Source organism: Eublepharis macularius, chromosome 8 (genome assembly GCF_028583425.1).
Source record: "Eublepharis macularius isolate TG4126 chromosome 8, MPM_Emac_v1.0, whole genome shotgun sequence".
In the NCBI taxonomy this organism is placed as follows: domain Eukaryota; kingdom Metazoa; phylum Chordata; class Lepidosauria; order Squamata; family Eublepharidae; genus Eublepharis; species Eublepharis macularius.
This window is the reverse complement of record NC_072797.1, coordinates 70,419,662-70,437,941: the sequence shown is the minus strand read 5'-3', so window position 1 is coordinate 70,437,941 and position 18,280 is coordinate 70,419,662. Positions and strand designations below refer to the sequence as shown.

At 42.1% G+C, this 18,280-nt stretch overlaps 1 protein-coding gene across 1 annotated transcript in view; it reads left to right on the top strand.

Annotated features, from left to right (window-relative positions):
• Nucleotides 1-18,280, top strand: part of PGGT1B (protein geranylgeranyltransferase type I subunit beta) — a 72,558-nt gene that overhangs the window by 33,586 nt on the left and 20,692 nt on the right. Inside the window, exons 4-5 of the mRNA XM_054987216.1 lie at nt 12,542-12,693; nt 17,257-17,389. Of these exons, the coding sequence (XP_054843191.1) occupies nt 12,542-12,693; nt 17,257-17,389 (285 nt within the window). The remainder of the gene's footprint in view (nt 1-12,541; nt 12,694-17,256; nt 17,390-18,280) is intronic.

The following is an 18,280-nucleotide window of genomic DNA, read 5'->3' as shown; positions in this document are numbered from 1 at the left end:
GTGTACAAACTTTTAAATTCTCCAAAGCTCTTTATGGTGGAGGAAAGGAGAAAAATGTCGATCGCCTTCTCCTTTGTTTGAAACATCCAGCCTGCATTAAATTCTGAAGAACCTGAAAGCCTGTGCAGTGTGTTGTATTATTTTTGATTGGTCTTAAAAAATGTTTTTGGATTTTGCTATGGATCAACATGTCTTCTTTGCTTATCTTGTTAAGTTCTCAGGGGCCTTCTACTGTTCCTATGTTGTGTATCTGCAACTGTCCTTCCCTTTCAAAGATTTATTCTTGTGTACTTTCTGATTAGATGCAAGTGGTCAACAAATTTTTTTTTTGCCCGTTGTTGGGAAAAAAAACTATCATGTGATGGCATGGAGGCTGGGGAAAACTCTGTAGTTATCAGTGGCTTGCTGGTCAGAGGGGAAATCAAAATTATTTTATATGTCACTTACTAAATAACTTGCTTGATGCTGAGATGAGTAGCAGACATCTTTGTTGTTTTCCGCAGGTGGAAAATAAAAGAAAAAGGAGGGAAAATAAAGCACAATATTGTTCCTCTTGAATAGCACGGAAAGAAAAAGAGAATAGGTCCTAGTACAGATAGACAGTTGAATTATATTTACAAAAGTCCCCCAGGCTGACTTAATTGGCTTTTGGCCACCTCAGTTCTGCTTTGCAAGATGTTCTTGTGTCTTCAGGAGTCGGGGAGTATCCAACTCTCTAATTAAAGAGAACCAAACAGTTCCCCAACCCACCTGATATTGCACGCTGAGTGCCTCTTGATAAGAGACTGGTTTTGGACTGTTGCAGTCAGTCCTACCTGGCTATAATAGTCCTTAAAAGCAGAAAGAAGGAGAGTTCATAAAAATGAGCCTCTGTCAGTCTCCATTGGGGGAGGAGTCTCAAGTCCCAGCACTCTTAACCACTACACCAAACTGGCCATGGACAACTTCGGAACGGAGTACTGTCAATGGTGCATCTAGGTTATGTAAGATCGGATGCAGATCCTACAGACCCTGCTCTGTAGGGTTCACTCCAGTTGACTCCATCCATGCACCCATCACTTGTCCTCAACATCAAATGCATATGTGATACATGCTCGACATTTGTGCGCACAGCAGCACTGGTATGAAATTTGTTCATGCCCCTTAAGGGCCATGTAAGAGGCTTCTTGGGATAATTCCCCTTCCTCTTCTGAGGAATAAGCTGAGTCAGAACCTGAGAAGGGGTATGTGGGAGTTTCACTACTTTCAGATCTCCAGTCTCCAGGTCTATGACCTGCATCCTGTGAGAACTGCTCTCATGTTTGGAGTGCCTTTATTTAGATTTGGTCTTCTTTCTGGTTGGTTCTAGAAACTCCATAGTCAGCCCTTCAGTTCTCTCGGATCTATGCCCTTTTGGGTTTGAAGCCAGATGTGGATCTATAAAGGCAGGTGTCATACACAGATTTCATACCCTTTGATCTGATGGCTCTCTAGATTTGGAGAGTTGTCGGATTCGAGGAGCTGTTGAAGCCTATGGGCTCCGAGAGCTCAAAACTTGGTGGTGTTGCTGGATCTGTGGCATTGAGGGATCTGAAGGGATCAGGGTGCTCAAAGTTGATTGGTGGATCTGAGATGGAGCCGGATCCAATGAGCTCTGGGCACCCGAGGTCAAGCGATGTTTCTGGATCCGAGATGGTGCGGCTGGAGCCTCCAAGAATGTGATGGCTGGTGGTGTCAGAACCGGTCGATTGGTAAGCTCCACAAGAGCAGAGGAATTAGCCAATTTAGTAAATGGGCTAGTTGCAGCCTATTCTCATAAAGTGACCTTGAGCCTGGTAGCTCTTTCTGCTCTGGTCTTAGGAGTGAAGCTCTGGCAGTGTTTGCATGAGCTAACATTATGCCCCTCTCCCAAACAGATGAGGCAAAGAAAGTGCTTGTCCATTTTAGTCTTTTGTATTGCACTGAGTGCATTTTTAAATAAGTTTTTTTCTGACATTCTGACCCCCCCACTCCTGTTTGTCTAGGCAAAGAATAAAATAGATGGAAAATTTCTAAGAACCTCTCCAACCAGCAGCAAAAGAGGAACTGATGGTTCAGGGGGTTGCTCTTCCCAGAGAGAGAGCTGTTTCAGTGGGAAACAAGCCACGCTTGTGCTGTGGGAAGGGGCAGACGCCCCCTAGAGGAATTTTTAGTTATAGAACCTACCAGTCAGCATGCCTGTGCATGCGCAGTCCCATATGGGACTGCACAGAAGACCAAAAATGAATGTAAGGTTTTCTTAATCGAATTTGGAACTCAGTCAATATTTTATAGAACTCTTCTAATTGAATTTGGGAATTTTGCCAGATTATTTCTTTTCCTTATCCTTTCACTTTTGCCTTGCTTTATTGAACTTTTTTTAAAAGAAGAATTAAGACAAGTGATTTTGTAAAAAGACAATAGAATTTAGTACTTTTCATTATCAGCTTAATCTGGACTGCAAATTACCTAAAAGGAAGGACTTAAAAGTTCTTACATTTGGAGATAAACAAAAAAAGGAGGGGGAAGATGGTGGATTTTTAACTGCATAGTTCCATCAGTTACTACCACCTGCTGGATTAAAAAATGGTTGCAGTTATTAAGCAAACCCGAAGGATAGCCTCCTCCCTTTTAAGCACATTTGAAAGTTTGTTAAGCAAAGTAAAACAAGACTATGGAAATACTTTAGTTAAGATTTGTCAACAGGACCTGGATTCTTCAGAACCAAATTCAGAAGACAACGTACCAGCATTGCTGTCTCAGCAAACTGATCAGTCTATGGGACTTTCTGAAGAACACGACCATGGGCTTGAATCACCTTTCGGTCTGCCCAAAATAAATCACCCATCTCAAGGAAGCAATCAAGCCATCCAAGAATTTAAGGAACAGTTCAAGAAAATTACTGATGTGGGAAATGGAACTGAGTTCATGTATTTATTACAAGCAGTCTTCGAACTCAGAAAAAGATCATTTCGGCTTCTGGGAGGACTATGTGAAGATTTATGGTGACTTTGACCCAGGAGGCCCTCCCCAGTGAGACCCCCAAGGATTACTGTGAAGATCAACAGGGACTTTGACCCAGGAGGTTCCCCCCTACTGAGGGGGAATTACAGGTGTGAAAGAGACACTGAAGGGCATACATTCTGTTATACGCAATTATGGTTGACTGTCATGCAAAATTGCCATCAATTTACCTGATATATAATAAGCGAAATTAGAGCGTATATCTATAGGTCACTCCTTGGTAATTTATTAAGATCCAATTTATTTTTGATGGAGTGGGAAATTCTAGCTGCCACTTTATTTACATATCTTCTTAAAGTAATTGTCAGTTTCCCCTCTTTTCTTTCTATTTTTCTTTTCCTTCTGAAATATTACTTCTTTCTTTATGAAATACCATTTTAAGTAACTTTTTATTATATTGTGTGCAAAATTGTCATTAATTTGCCTTATATATAATAACCAAAATAATATCAGAATACCAACTTACATTAACAGCTTTTTAGAATGAGAAGATGTTGAAATCAAAATATGGGGAATCTTTAGATAAACGTAAAATTTAAAAGAATTTTTTTCTTCTCCCTGTTGGAATATCATTTCTCTTTTTGTGAAATACCATGTGTCTTAGTAATTTCTTATTACCTTGTGTGTTAATGGATTAATATACTAAATACATAATAGCTAATTCTCTTACTGAAGACTAGACTAGTTTATTAATTTCAAGTTAAATAACCAAATAAAATGAATTAACTCATTGCTGACAGAGGGGAAAACTCTTTTTTTATAGTAGTCTATATATTTGGTTACTTCTATGCTTGCCTAGAGTAACTGTTAAGTTTTTCTATTCCTTTTTTTCCTTTTTGCTTTGTTTTGATATTTGCATATATTGTCCTTATTTTATCCTTTTAATTATGATTTCTAATGGATTAACCATATAGATGTTTATAGTTTCATTCATGTGGGATCCTCAACAATAAGTGGAAGTATAATCTGTATTGCGTTGGACTATCTGCTTGAAATTGAGGAAGGGGTGTGAAAAAATAGTTCATATATTTTACTTATATTTTGTAGGTACTGCAGTGTATTATTATTATCCAATGCATTTCACAGCATACATAATCTGTTAGATGTATTTAATATCTTTCTGTATAAGGCTCTAGGCACTACTATTGTTCTTTTCTATTTCCTAAATTTAAAAAAAAAGAGTGCCAGGACTCTAATCTGGAGAACTGGGTTTGAATCCCCATGCCTCCACCTGAAGCCACCTGGGTGACCTTGGGTCAGTCACAGCTTTTTGGAGCTCTCTCAGCCCCACTCACCTCACAGGGTGTTTGTTGTGGGAATAATAATAACATACTATGTAAACCGATCTGAGTGAATGTTAAGTTGCCATGAAGGGCGGTATATAAATTGAATGTTGCTGCTGTTGTTACCTGAATCAGACTCGGAGCCCTCCCTGAGGCAGTGGAGCCCAAGTCTGCCATCTGAAGCATCACCAGATGAGGCCGTGGGAGACAGAGAACCTGCTTCTCCCATGCATGATTTTCAACTCTATGCCAAGCAGATGCTCTGTGTGGCAAAATCCTTAGACATAGACATGGCTTCTTCTGAGGCAAGACCCAAGGACAAAATACTGCAACACCTCTATTCTGTGAACCCAGCCAACATTGCATTCCCCACGATTGAAGGGTTCATAGATTTGATATCTACACTTTGCCAGAAGTCAGCTTCTATGCTCCCTACATCTAAGAAAACCAAAGGGCTTTATAAGACCAAGGAAGACAAATGTCCTTTCTATTTACTCATCCTCTTCCATCATCATTACTTACAGAGAAGATGCAATCAAGACACAAGCAAGGTCACCATTCTATGCCTGCTGACAGAGAGGAGAAAAAGCTGGATAGCCTGGGATGAAAGGTCTATATGCCTGCGACTCTCAACATACAATTTGCTAATTACGTTGCTATTATGGGGGCTTACCAAATATTCCTTTGGCATAAGATGGTGGCATATAATGAGCATCTGCCAGAGGACCAGAAAGTCCTAGTCAAAGTGATCCAAGAGGAGGTGATCAGGCTTTCCAAGCAACAGATAAATGCAGGAAGATACATGGCCAATTCTTCCACCAGGACTCTAGAATTAGCAGTAGTTCTTCAGAGGCATGCATGGCTCCGTTCCATGGCTCTACCTATTGAGACGAGAAGATTAACCATTTGAGGGAGAGACATTATTCTCTTCAAAAAGTGATGAATATTTATCTCTATGCCATACCGTACCGTACCGTACCGTACCATACCATACCATACCATACCGAGGTGAGATATCATGACATACCGAGACTCAGACTGACGGCATGGTTGATTCTTGCAGTAGGCGGATTTTCATTACTATTTTTGGTGGAGACTTCACACCTCTGGTGATAGGTATCACTTTATACCAGAATAATATTGAAGGCATTGTCAAATGTGTAGTGAAATAAGCATGAGAATTTATTCATGGTATTATGTGTAAATCCTCACAACTACACATTATACAAGCTATTTTAACACCAACACCTGGTTTTTAATTCCTGGATGTGTGTAGTTTTACATAGGATTTTAATGACCACTGAGGAAGGCCGGCATGGGCCGAAACGTGTCTGGTCAGTTTATTTTTAGATACTATAGTATTCATGATATAGTATTGATTTTGATGTATGTATATGGTCATTGGATTCTCCATCAATTTGTATGGAATTTTTTTTTTTATATATATAATTTTTTATTTTCAATATCTAACATACAACTACTACATACATACATACCCTACAAAACAGTAACTACAAAAGACTACAATAACACAAGGGATAGGAAAGAGGAAAGAAAAAAGAGAGAGGGAGGGAGGGGTGGAAAAAAAGGGGAAGGTACCCTACAAACACTAAACACTACATTTCTGTTTTCCCTTCATACTGCCATTATTCAAAAGTTAAAGCTTTATATTATATTGATGGAGTGGTTGACCTTACTAAATGCAAATTACAATTTAATTTCAAGTTAAATTTTTCTTCCCCTCCTGGGTCCCGGACGGAGTTCTCTCTGCGCAACTGCAGCCGCATTGCTCGTTTCCTCCCCCTCCCCCTCAGACTTCTCCTTTTCGTCTTGCTTGGTGCACTGGAATTCTGGGTTCCTGTCCTCAAAATCCCTTAGTTGATCTTCTGATAATATCTTAAAGGCTTGATCTTTATGGGTGAACCAGATTCCTTCCGGAAATAACCATTTGTACTTTATTCCACGTTCTCTCAGAAGAGCTGCGAACTTTTTATACTTAAAACGTCTTTTCCGGACTAGAAATGGGACGTCTTTCAATATCTTAATTTTGTTGCCCAAGAAGTCCAAATCCGCATTGTATGAATTGTATAGGATAGTGTCCCGGATCCTCTTAGATGAAAAATCGATGATGATCTCGCGCGGCAACTGACGCTTCATTGCATACTTTGAAGTAGCCCGACGGGCTTCCAAAATGGCGCTTTTAACTTCTTCTTTAGTTGCCCTCGCGGGTGTCGCCAATAGTTCTGAGACAAGACCCCGTAAGTCCTCGTTTTCCTCCTCTTTCACATTCTGGAGGCGCAAAATTGTCTGTGTTCGTTCCACTTGTAGCCCGATCAACTGATTCTCCACCAGTTTAAGCTCTTTATTCGTAGCCTTCACGAGTGACGCACTTTCCCGAGCAGACTTCTCTGCCCCCCCCCGCTGCTTCCTTGATGGTTTTCACTTCGCTCTCAATTAAGCCGACCCTTTGATCTGTTTCATTCAGCTTGTCAACAAAGGGTTTTATAGCTTCACCAACCGCCCTCCGTACAATTTCCTCCAACGATTCTCCCTTTAAGGCAGCCGAAACTGACTTGCCAAGGGCAGGACTTTGTTTCTTTGTTGCCATTTTGGGGGGGGGGCGCCAACCAAATTTTGAGACTCAGCAAAGGGGAAGAGTGAGCCCTCTTGGCTTCAGATCTCACCTCTCCTTCACGTACGCTTGTAATAACAGAAGGAATTCGCTTACTTGTAGGCTCTCGCCTAATTCTGCTCTTTGCCGTTTCTCATGGCCCGGCAGCACTCGAGGCGCCGCGCACGTCCGCCGGCCTCCGTAGGGACAAACGGGCAATTAACCCCCCGCATTGATTCCAGGGGGCTCTTCCCGCAGCGTCCCGGACCCAGCCTCCCTCACTGGGAGTTTTGGGGGCTAATCTTCGCAGATCAGCCGCCCGGACAGGGTGCTCGGCCGCTTCCTCTCGAGCCAGCGAAGAGGAGCGTCCGACATGGCTGAGAAAACGAAACCGAATCAATTTGTATGGAATTTTTAACCTGTATTTTTATTAGGAGTTCTGATATTTAAACCTTTTTCCCTTTAGATTTTTTATGGTGTTTATGTGCACAACTTATAATAAATAATTGAATTTTTTTTAACACTTTCATATGTTAGCTTGACCCTCCTAGTTTATTCTTCATTTTGGGTTGAGTTTTTAAAATCCTTTCCCCTTTGTTTTCAGTAAGACTGATGACTACGCCATTTGAGCCCCTGGCCACTTGTCCCTTTTGATTAAAGTAGCATTCCTGGTAGCCATCACCTCCGCTAGGAGAGTAGGTGAATTAGCAGCTTTACGCATGGATTCTCTTTTCCTGAAGATCCATGCAGAAAAAGTGGTACTGAGACCTAGCTTGGAATTCTTACCAAAGGTAGTATCTAAATTTCACAACTTATAGGAGTTAATACTGCCTCTATTTTTCCTTCTCCTGTGTCCAAGGTAAGGGTGTGCGCTTTGGGTTTCCGATTCGGGTAAATTACCCGAATTGGACCCGATCCGTAAAGATTAGGGATATCTGAATCGGGGCCAGCATGCTGGCCCCAATTTGGAAATCTCTAATCAAAGCTTTCCGAAGCGTTTGGAATGCTTTGGAAAGTTTGGGGCTGAGTTTAAAGGGCCCCACCGCTGCTTGCAAGCAGTGGCAGGGCCCTTTAAACATCATCCCACCCTCAGCCCCATCCTCCCACCCGCACCCCCACCTACCTTGTCGGTGGCAGCGGTGGCTTTGGCTCCTCTGCTGCCACGCTGCTGCCTGAGCCTGCGGGGTGGTGGGGAAGGCCGGAGCTGCCTCCTCCGGCCCTTCCTGCCTCTCAATTGGCCGCGGCACGCCAATTGAGAGGCAAGAAGGGCCGTAGGAGGTGGAGAAAGCCCTTCCTGCCCCTCAAATGGCCGCTGCTGCGCTGCAGTCAATTGAGGGGCAGGAAGGACTGGAGGCAGCAGCTCTGGCATTCCCTACCACCCCGCAGGCTCAGGCGGTAGTGCAGCAGCAGAGGAGCTGAGCCAGCTGGTTCCAGGCTGTTGCAGCCTCGTGCTGCCGCCACTGCCACCACCCAGCTGTCAAAGACCCACCAGGTAAGTGGGTGGGGGGTGGAGGGGTTTCCCCAGGAAGGTGGGGGGGTGGAGGGGTTGCCCTGGGGGGGAGTGGGGGGGAGTTCCCCCCCTCACTTTAGCATGCTCCGAATATTTATGGAGCATACCGAAGTGAGTAAAATATCTTAATTCTGAAGCGGCTTGCCGCTTCGGAATTAAGGTATTTCCGAATTTTCCCCCCGTTCCGGGTAAACCCAAAGTGGGAAACTCAAATCTCCTCCCCGTGCACACCCCTAGTCCAAGGCAGAGAGGACACCACATATTCTGGACGTGAGGAAAGCTATATTCTTTTATTTAAACCACATGACATTGTTTAGGTCAGATGTCCGATTTTTGTTTGTTATGCAGGCCCAAATAGGACTAAAAAGGCTGCTTCTCAAACAATTGCCAGATGTGTAGTTCAGGCTATTAGGATGTGTTATAAACAAATTGACTTATCTTGTCCTCTGGTATTCCATGCTCATTCTACGAAGTCACAGCCATCTTCAGTAGCCCTGCTCAAAGGTGTTCCTCTACAAGACATCTGTAGAGCTGCAACATGAACTTCAGTTGATACCTTCATCAGGCACTATGTCCTAGATGAAGGAAGCAGTTGTAGGTCAAGCAGTCCTACAGATCCTGTCCTTGTGAAGAGCGCATCACTCCTCCAAGGGTAAGTGGCTTGTTAATCTCCCATGTGGGACTGCACAGAGGACTGAAATGAAAACAAGATCACACTTACCTGTAACTGTTGTTCATTGAGGTCTTCTGTGCAGGCGTACATGCCCTTCTTCTTTCCCCACTGTGGGCCCTTAACTACTTACCTAGAGAGTCTGGTGTCTAAGGATAAACTGAGGGTTAGGGGGGGGGCACTCCTCCTAGACAGCGGGCTGTTTCGGCAGGAAACAAGCTACACCTGTACTTTGGGAAGGGGCAGCCACCCCCTAGAGGAATTTTTATCTATAGAATCTGCTGATCAGCAGGCCTGCTTATGAGTAGTCCCATGTGTGGCTGCACGGAAGACCTCAATAAACAACAGCTGAAGGTAAGTGCAACCTCATTATATTAAAGTCTACTGGCTTTCAAAATGACAGTATCATCTCTTCCCCCCCTTCATTCCCATTCCACTTTCAAGTGTTTTTAGGTGGTAATTTATGGCATAAATTATTGCTACCTGATAATAGTTCACACTGGCTGCTCAACAGGAGGTGCTGACTGAGGCCACCTGCTGTGGCTGCCCACCCCCATTGTCCCCTCTGGTTCTGCCATTGCAATTAATGTTCCTTACTCTCTTTGCTTCCCCAAGATTCTTTAAACCCAGCATAGCAAGCTTTATATGCCTGTAATTGAAGTAGATACGTTATTTTGCGCAATGTTTTTGCAGTATTCAGAAAGTCCTATTTCCTGCTTATAGTCATGCTAAAGAGCCCCTTTACAGTTAGGAAAAATGAAGCATAATATGCCAAGCTTCCACTTTGGGAGCCACTTTAAGATATGGCTATGCTTGTGCTGGAGCCTTTGACCTGTTCAACACTGCCCTTTCTTTGATGACTGAGAAACATGCAAGGGAGCAACTGTGATGCATATTTCCAAGGTTGCTTTAACTTCCCAGTCTGCTCCTGGAGCAGATCTAGAGAACAGTTTGACTTGTATGTGAGAAGTCCAGGCTATGGGATGGAAAGTAGGCTATAGTAGGGCAGAAAGGAGAGATTCCAATTTACAAGGTCAGAGGAGCCAGCTGGGTCTAGCATATCAGACACAGTATGCTAGCAGGTTGGTTTATTAACCGAGATTCCATTCCAAACATTTATGTCTTGCTGTGGTATCCTTCTGATAGATGTGTCTTTTGTGGGTGACATATAAACATCATAAAATGATAAAATGGCCCTAGCTACCTGTCAATTTAATGTGTTTGAACTTTTCTTTACACTTGTGTTAGAAATTTTAAAAAGAAAAGCTAGGTTTTCAATCTACCTCATGTATAGATATGTTGTATACTTGCATAATAAACTCCTGGATGTAACACATATGTGGCATTTTGCTCTCTTTATGAGACAAGCATTATACTGCCTTCCTGCCTTTCCTAGTCTTCCCTTAGATTTTTGGTGTTACCAAAAGCTCTAGTTGTCTCTCACTTTGACCTGCAGTATAGGAAGGCTTAGTTATATTTGGTAGATGGACAGAATAGTCAGCACATGGGAGTAGCTGTAAGGTAAAAGGGGATTCTTTATTCTAAATTAAACAGACATTTTACTGAAACAGAAATTAAGTTTATTGACAAGCACACATTCATAATGGTTTCCAAGTAATTCATAAACATATTGTTTTCAAGAGTTATAAGTCTTCAAACATTTCTAAACAGACCCGATCACAAAAATTTATTTTTCCCCAGCTGTCACTTAGGCTAATAATATACACAAAGAAAAGAACAGTACTTCACTCCTTTTCCTTCTTTTCCTAGAACAGCTCAGATCAACACATGAACAACAGGCTGAACTCTTTTCCTTAGAACAATTCTGACTAAACTGCAGTTCACTCTGCTCCCTGGGGTACAGCTACCATCCCATCATAATACACTTCACTCACCCATCCAGCCCACCCTCTTCTCCTAGAGGCATGCATTTTAAACCACCGTAAATACACAGTCAAACTAGGGGTGTACAGCTGGGAAAAGATTTGGTTTTCCCGCTTCGGATTTATCCGAAGCGGGAAACGATTCAGAATAACCCAAAACCCGAAGTGGCAAGCCGCTTTGGGTTCAGGTTTTCGGAAATCGCTTCGTTATGCTTCGAAATGATCCGGAGCATACTGAAGAGAGATTCCCACCTCCCCCTGATTGCTCCTTCCCCCAACCCCACTTACCTTGAAGGCCACAGCAGGCTTTCTGCCGCCGCTGCCACAGCCAGCAGGGCAGCGGGGAAGGCTGCAGCCGGTGCCCGTGCTGCTGCTTTGGCCTCTGCAGCAGCGAACACCGACAGAGGCTGAAGCAGCAGCCAACAGGGCAGCAGCACTGCCTGTGCCGTCGCAGAGGCCAAAGCGGCGGCCATCAGGGTGGGAGTGAATGCCACTGCCGGTACTGCTGGTGCCGCTGCCAGAAGACTGCGCCAGGTAAGTTAGGGTGGGTGGGAGGGCAGGAGGCTGGGCACCCTTTAATGCCCTGAAGCAATCCGAATTGCTTCAGGAAGCTTTGATTCAGTATTTCCAAATCAGGGCCATCATACTGGCCCTGATTCGGAAATTCCGAATCTTTACAAATCGGGCCCAGTTTGGGGTTTTTTCCCCGAACCAGGAACCCAAAGTGCACACCCCTAAGTCAAACCCCACATTAATTAGCTGAAATAAAACACAGAAAAATATTTACATGGCAGAATAGTAATGAATGCAAGACAGCCAGCAATCTTGGGTGACTTTTAACTGTCCTGAAAAACCATATGGAGTTTTAGGACTGCAAGTTCTTGTTATATGATCTTATTTCTAAACATGTTAAAAGTTATCTCGCTAAATAAACTTCTAAAACCTCTGTTTGTTACTTAACATCAGAAACCTGTAGATAGGAAATTTTATGTAAATCTTAGAGCATATTGCAAGAAAATGCCTTTTTTGTGAACTTAGCTTACTTTTTAAAATATTTACTCAAGTCTGTCTGTGGATACTTGCAAAAAGAGAAAAGTTCATTTTTCCAGTTTGAGTCAGTAAAGATTCCAGGGATGTGTATTATCCATAGCTGTGTCACTGACTATTTTTTTCTTGTAATTTTTTTTTGCAGAAGGTACTTCTCAAATTACTATCTAGGCATAAAGGATTATGGTGACTGAGGTCTGTCTTACAGGACTAAATAAAAATGCCAACAGTTTGTAGGAAATCTGTGAAAAATTCTTTGTGTCAGAAACTTACCCTTGTCTTAAAATAGATGTCATGCTTTCTGCAGTCCATTTGCTCAGCTGCTGGTTTGTGTGGGTCATGTCGAGGTGGGTGTTTATATATAGCCTTTCAGACAAGTCTCTTTGATGCATGCCTTATGTCCAAAGATAGTTCCGGGAAATGATCATGATTTGTCTCTAAAATAGACACTGATATTTCCAGCGTGCAGTCATTATTCTGGTGGTAAACTGAAACTTGCGTTCTTCTGTATTTCAGGGTCCTGGTGTTTCCCATTCCTATGATAGTGGGCACATAGCAATGACTTACACTGGCCTCTCCTGCCTAATAATTCTTGGTGATGACTTGAGCCGAGTAAATAAGGAAGCCTGCTTGGCAGGACTAAGAGCTCTCCAGCTGGAAGATGGGAGGTATGGTGAATTCCATGATGCAGGGAATTATGTATCTTTAGAAAGGGAAAAACTAGATCAAAATATGTAATGCATAAACCAAACTGAATCTACTTTGAACACACAAGTCATTGAACACCTGAAGCTGCCTTATACTAATTCAAACCTTTGGTCCATCAAGGTCACTACTGTCTAAGACTGGCAGTGGCTCTCCAGGGTCTCAGGCGGAGACCATTCACATCACCTACAATCTGAGCCTTTTAGCTGGAGATACCAGGGACTTTCTGCATGCCAAGCAGACACTCCACCACTGAGCCACAGCCCCTCCTCTGGGGAGGATCAGGCAGACTTACAGACAAGAGGAGGGATCTTCTTTTTCACATGTTTATTTATATCTCCCTCCCTTCTATGGAACACAAACTGAGACCAGGGCACTACTCTAAGAGGAGTGGTTGTTCCCTCTTCAGCTTTTACTTAATTTTAAGTACCATATTGGGGAGGGGGAGGATTTGTGTGGAACAGAGTTACTTTGGGGCTGAATAGTATATATGTTCAATCTATTTTAGCTCATCTTGAGTCTCTCTACACTAAAGCTGGAAAGTCCATGTGCCCCAGTAGTCAGATGCTCTAGAAATCATGAATGAATAAACAATTATGCTGTCTTTAATATGCGCAACTTACTGTTGACTATATTTTAGCTGGTTTGGTGATGTAAATTTTTAAAAATATTTATTTATGTTAATTTATAGTTCGCCTTTCTCACTGATACTCAAGGCAGATTACATAGTGTGAGATTAGCACAGTCAGTATCAAGGATATTTCAGTAAACAATACTATGGGGTAAATAAATGCAAGTTTACGAAGATATAACATTAACAAAAGTCCAATACAGAGTTGAAGAAATGCTGAAACAGCATAAGCAATTCTAGGACTGACATTAGATAACATAGAAGCACCCAGTAGGATCATACTTAACATAACAGGTAGTACATAGAAGCACATACTTAAAGCAGCAGATAGTGCATAGGGCAACATAGTGGTGTCGAGGTCTGTGGTTCCTAACTCATTAGTGAAGCATTTCTTTGAGATCATCTCCCTACAATACAGCCATCCTATCTGTGTAAAAAAGCCTTTTTGAATAATTCAGTTGTAATGCCAATAAAGGTTGCTGAATTGAATTGAATAATTCATTTTTGCATTGTTTGCAGAAGGCCAGGAGAGTTGGGGCTCTATACTAATTAATTTTTTCCCTTGAATAATGAGCCCAAGCGTTAGGCTCCTTTGTGGGACTATGTGGCCCTGAGGATAAGAATGTGATACATAGAAATCACATATATTCTGGGGTGGGGGGAAAAAACAACCCACATGTGGAAGTGTGAATACCCCCCCCCCCACACACACACAATCACAAATAAACTGTTCTCTATAGGACAGGGACCACCACAGAGAGTGCACATGTACAGGCAGCTCTTGATTTCACCCCCCTGTAGGAGACCCTGTTCAGATGAGCAAAGCTGCCGTGAAAGGACATAGGGAGAGAGACGTTGCCGTAGGTACGCTGGACCAAGGCCATGAAGAGCCTTGTATGTGATAGCTAATACCTTGAACTGAGCACAGTAACTGATAGCCAATGGAGTGACTGCAAGATGGGAGTGATATGCATGCTGCTGCTTGCTCCTGATAACAGCCAAGCTGCAATGTTTTATACCAACTGGAGTCTCTCTTGGTAAGCCATGCACCCCATTTACCCACACCAGGCCCTGATCTTTTGGCTTGTCTTTCACACTGACCAACTCCTTCTCATTGCTCACATTACCTGTCATTGCTCATCTATCTGGTATGATCTATTTCCACAAGACTTCTTTCACAGCCTATAGATTTGATTTGGTTGGAGAAAGCATATGGCTATAGAAAATCCCCACGCTCATCCCTGGCATTACTTGAATTTCTCAGGCTTTAGCACTTCAGCAGTAGGCCAGTTCTCCCACTGACAGTAAAGCAGATATTTGGTGATAAAATAGAAAAGGAGAGCCTTACAAAGAGAGAATGCATATTTGTCTTCCATATTGTGTTGAGTGAATTCCTCTGATTGTCTCTGTGGAATGCATTCTTTTCCCTAGAATATCATGGTATTTTTTTTTCATTTGAGTGTAAAAAGAGTTTTTCCCCTCAAACGGTAGGCTTAGATCCCATATTTCAGCTTTTACTGATGCTTGAAAAAAACATTTGAAGAGAGAAACTAAATATATTTCATTTTAACGTATTAAAAGTCATTAGGTTAGTTTGCCAAAAGTGCATGTAATGTCCTAGACATACAAGTTTAACAATCAAATGCAGATTTGTATCTTCTAGCATTTGAGTTTTTAAATGGAACCATAGCCACTCTTTGTTATGGCATTTGCAGGTGTACTTGAATTGCTTTTATTATATAAATTTAGAAAGATTTTTACAAGCTTAGGGGAAGTAATATTTTTTGGTTGACTGGCCAGTTGATTAGTTTGAACACCTTTTCAGGAATAACTACGCAACAAAATACTGGTTTATAGAAATCATAAAATCGCCTGTATCAAACCACACATTCTGAATACTGAAGGATACTTCTGTTCTTAAGAAGAGGAATCGGCTTCTCCCGATTCCCCCTCCTTTTGCCCCTATGCAGTTCCCCAGGGCCCATTAACATCACTTAGAACAAATGCTTTGTGGGACTCAGTGGGCAACAGTGGGAGGAGGGAGTTGTCAGAAATTACCACCACCTCTTAAGAAAACCTAAGTGATATTAAGTCCTTGGTTGGGTGCAGACCAGCATTAGCATCTGATTTGCTTCCTAACTCGCATTCTATAGTTATGCTCAGAATGAACTCAGTAGTCTGATCTGTATCCTTCCACTGTTGCTCTAACTGTGTTAACCTTAAGTGATTTGAATATCATAGAGGTAGATGGGACAGAAATAGACTGGTAACATGAAGACCATGCAATAGGAATTTGTTGGGGGTGCACAGGAAAAAGGGATTTTCTCAGAGTCTGGGTGGTTTTGAACTGGGATGAGATGGGGCTTGTGTATATTTACAAGCCAGAATGTTGACTGCAGGCATCCAGTAGTATCTGAAAGCTCTTGAGAGGGAGTTAAAATTATTATTAAAATCACTAAAAAGCTAAAAATCTTATTTTCAGGGTTACAAACAATGAAAATTACACGTTGGACTTCCTAAAAGCCACTTCACTTGTGGCAGACATGAGGTTACCACGGTGACTCTGGAGCAGATGTGTTCCCAAGTGCATTGGGACTTGATTCAGATTGGAACTGTGGCATGTAAGGATAAAGGACTTAACCCCCCCACACACTATTTTCTTGGCTTGAAACAGTTCTGGGGAGCTGTTGTTGGCCTGTTGTGGAAACTTGCATGTAGCCTTCAGTACACATAAGGTCTCTTAATAGACGAAGAAGGGCTCTCCAGAGACATTTCAGGTAGAGAAAATGGTGAGGAAGGCTTAAGCCCCTTTCTGTTGTGCGTTGCGGACCTGATTTGAGTCAGGCCCACGTGCACTTGGGAATTAAATTCATAGTGGGAAGCTCCCAGAATGTCTCTTTCAAAAGTCCACAGAGAGGATAAGTGGACTTTGTAACACGAATCAGCTCTAATTTTTTGCATACTGCCTTGTAAGCATGGCTTTTCTGTATAATGTTTAATGTATTCTTGAATTTGAACAAAATGGGAGAGTTGGTCACTTGAAATGTAAATTATTACTTGTATTCCACTGAGGTTAGCACAAGTTGCTGGGGTAAACGGCTAGATGAGAATTCTGATGAATCGATTCGTTACAGTAACTTATCTGTAGCAACGTGATACAACAGCAGACATCAGGATACATATAACAAAACCTTTCATTAACTATTGATACAAGCAACTAGATATTCATCTGTATAAGTTGTATGAGCTTCTCTTTTGCTTCTCTCTATGTATTGTGCAGAATATCAAAAGGATCAAAACTGTGGGTTATAATGAATATTCTTATAGTGCCTTCATACATGTATGCTCATGTTACTTTAGAAATTATTCAACTGTCCCTTTGGATGGGACTGCAGCCAGAAAATAAGAGGCACTCCTGTTTCTTCCAGGTCTTTGGGCAACTCTGTGATGGTGCTTAGTTTCCCTAAAAATAGGTATGTGTCCAAGAAGCATAGATACACACCCGCTTGATTGGATGGGGATGAATAAAATCAAGGTGGTTCAGAGTGGAGGGTGGCCTATTTGGCTTAAGCTTCAGGTGCCTGATCTTACCACCTCCATTGATAAAGGTCTTCCATTGGCCTTAGAAGTGGAGTATGTAAGTGGGGAAGATGCAGAACCCTGTGTAGGCCCTGCCATTCCACTGGCATCACCAAGTCAAAACAGAAGCCTCTGTAGCTGAAGCTGAATAGGCAGAGATCCTGGTGTTGCCTTGTAACAGAATTATCTCTTAGAAAACCAAACTGCTTTTTTCTGGGTTTTGTATGAAGTAAAATAAAGTGTTCTGATTTCAGTGCTTCTAACTCAGCAATAATTGTTGCAAACATATTCAGTATAACTTCAATATTTATTTCAGTTTTTGTGCGGTCCTTGATGGAAGTGAAAATGACATGAGATTTATATACTGCGCTTCTTGTATATGTTACATGCTCAACAACTGGTCAGGGATGGATACGAAGAAAGCCATAGACTATATTAGAAGAAGCATGGTGAGTTTTGTCAAGCAACACAAGAATGTTCTTAGGAGCTCTTTCCTGCTTTTGTTGAAAGCACAATGAAACAAAATTATTTTACTTGCTCATATTCATTTGTAGACTGTTATGACAGAACTAAGATGGCCATCTGCAGAAGCAACATTCCGGAAACCTGGGATAGAACTGAAAAGGTTCTGCTTCCTGCAGAAGCAAATAGTCACAGAGATTGTTGAACCTGGGTTCAGTGGTGGTTTGGGGAAGGACACACTGATATGAGAAAGGGAGGAGTAGTGGGACAGTTCATACAGTTGTATAACCCAGTCCCTTACACTTTGCAGTTTGCTTACACTTAGAGCCATTTGTTTTAACTGAATAAGGTCAAAAATGGGTGTTTGGAAAGCATTTGGATTGGCAATCCCATGTTTGATATATTGTCCCATGTTTGCTGCTAGTGTGCAGGAGAGAAATAATGGGCAGAGGTACATGCTTTCCCCTCATTTTACAGGTTTTTTTTTTTTTACTGTAAACACTCTCTGTACCCTAAATCAGTTTTCTTCCAGCTAAACAGCCAAAATACAGTTTCTAGGCTGGTAAGGAAAAGGGTTGGAAAAGAATTATTAGGCAGGGAAGGGCTAAATGCCCCCTCAGTCGTATTTCTCCCCTGCAGATGCCCCATCTTCCTCTTTTTGTATGTCAGTGGCACTCACAGGGTTGGAGATCCTGTTTACCACTGAACATCTTATTCCATCCTGACTTAATATGTACATTAATGTTCCACCTGCTTCCCAGCTCAATAGGTTAGATAGAGTGTGTAGTTGGATGCCCTCATTAGAATTTTCATTCTCCTCCTCTTTGGAGTACTAGACTGAATTACACTGGTATCTTCCATATGCAGTGGTAATTTTT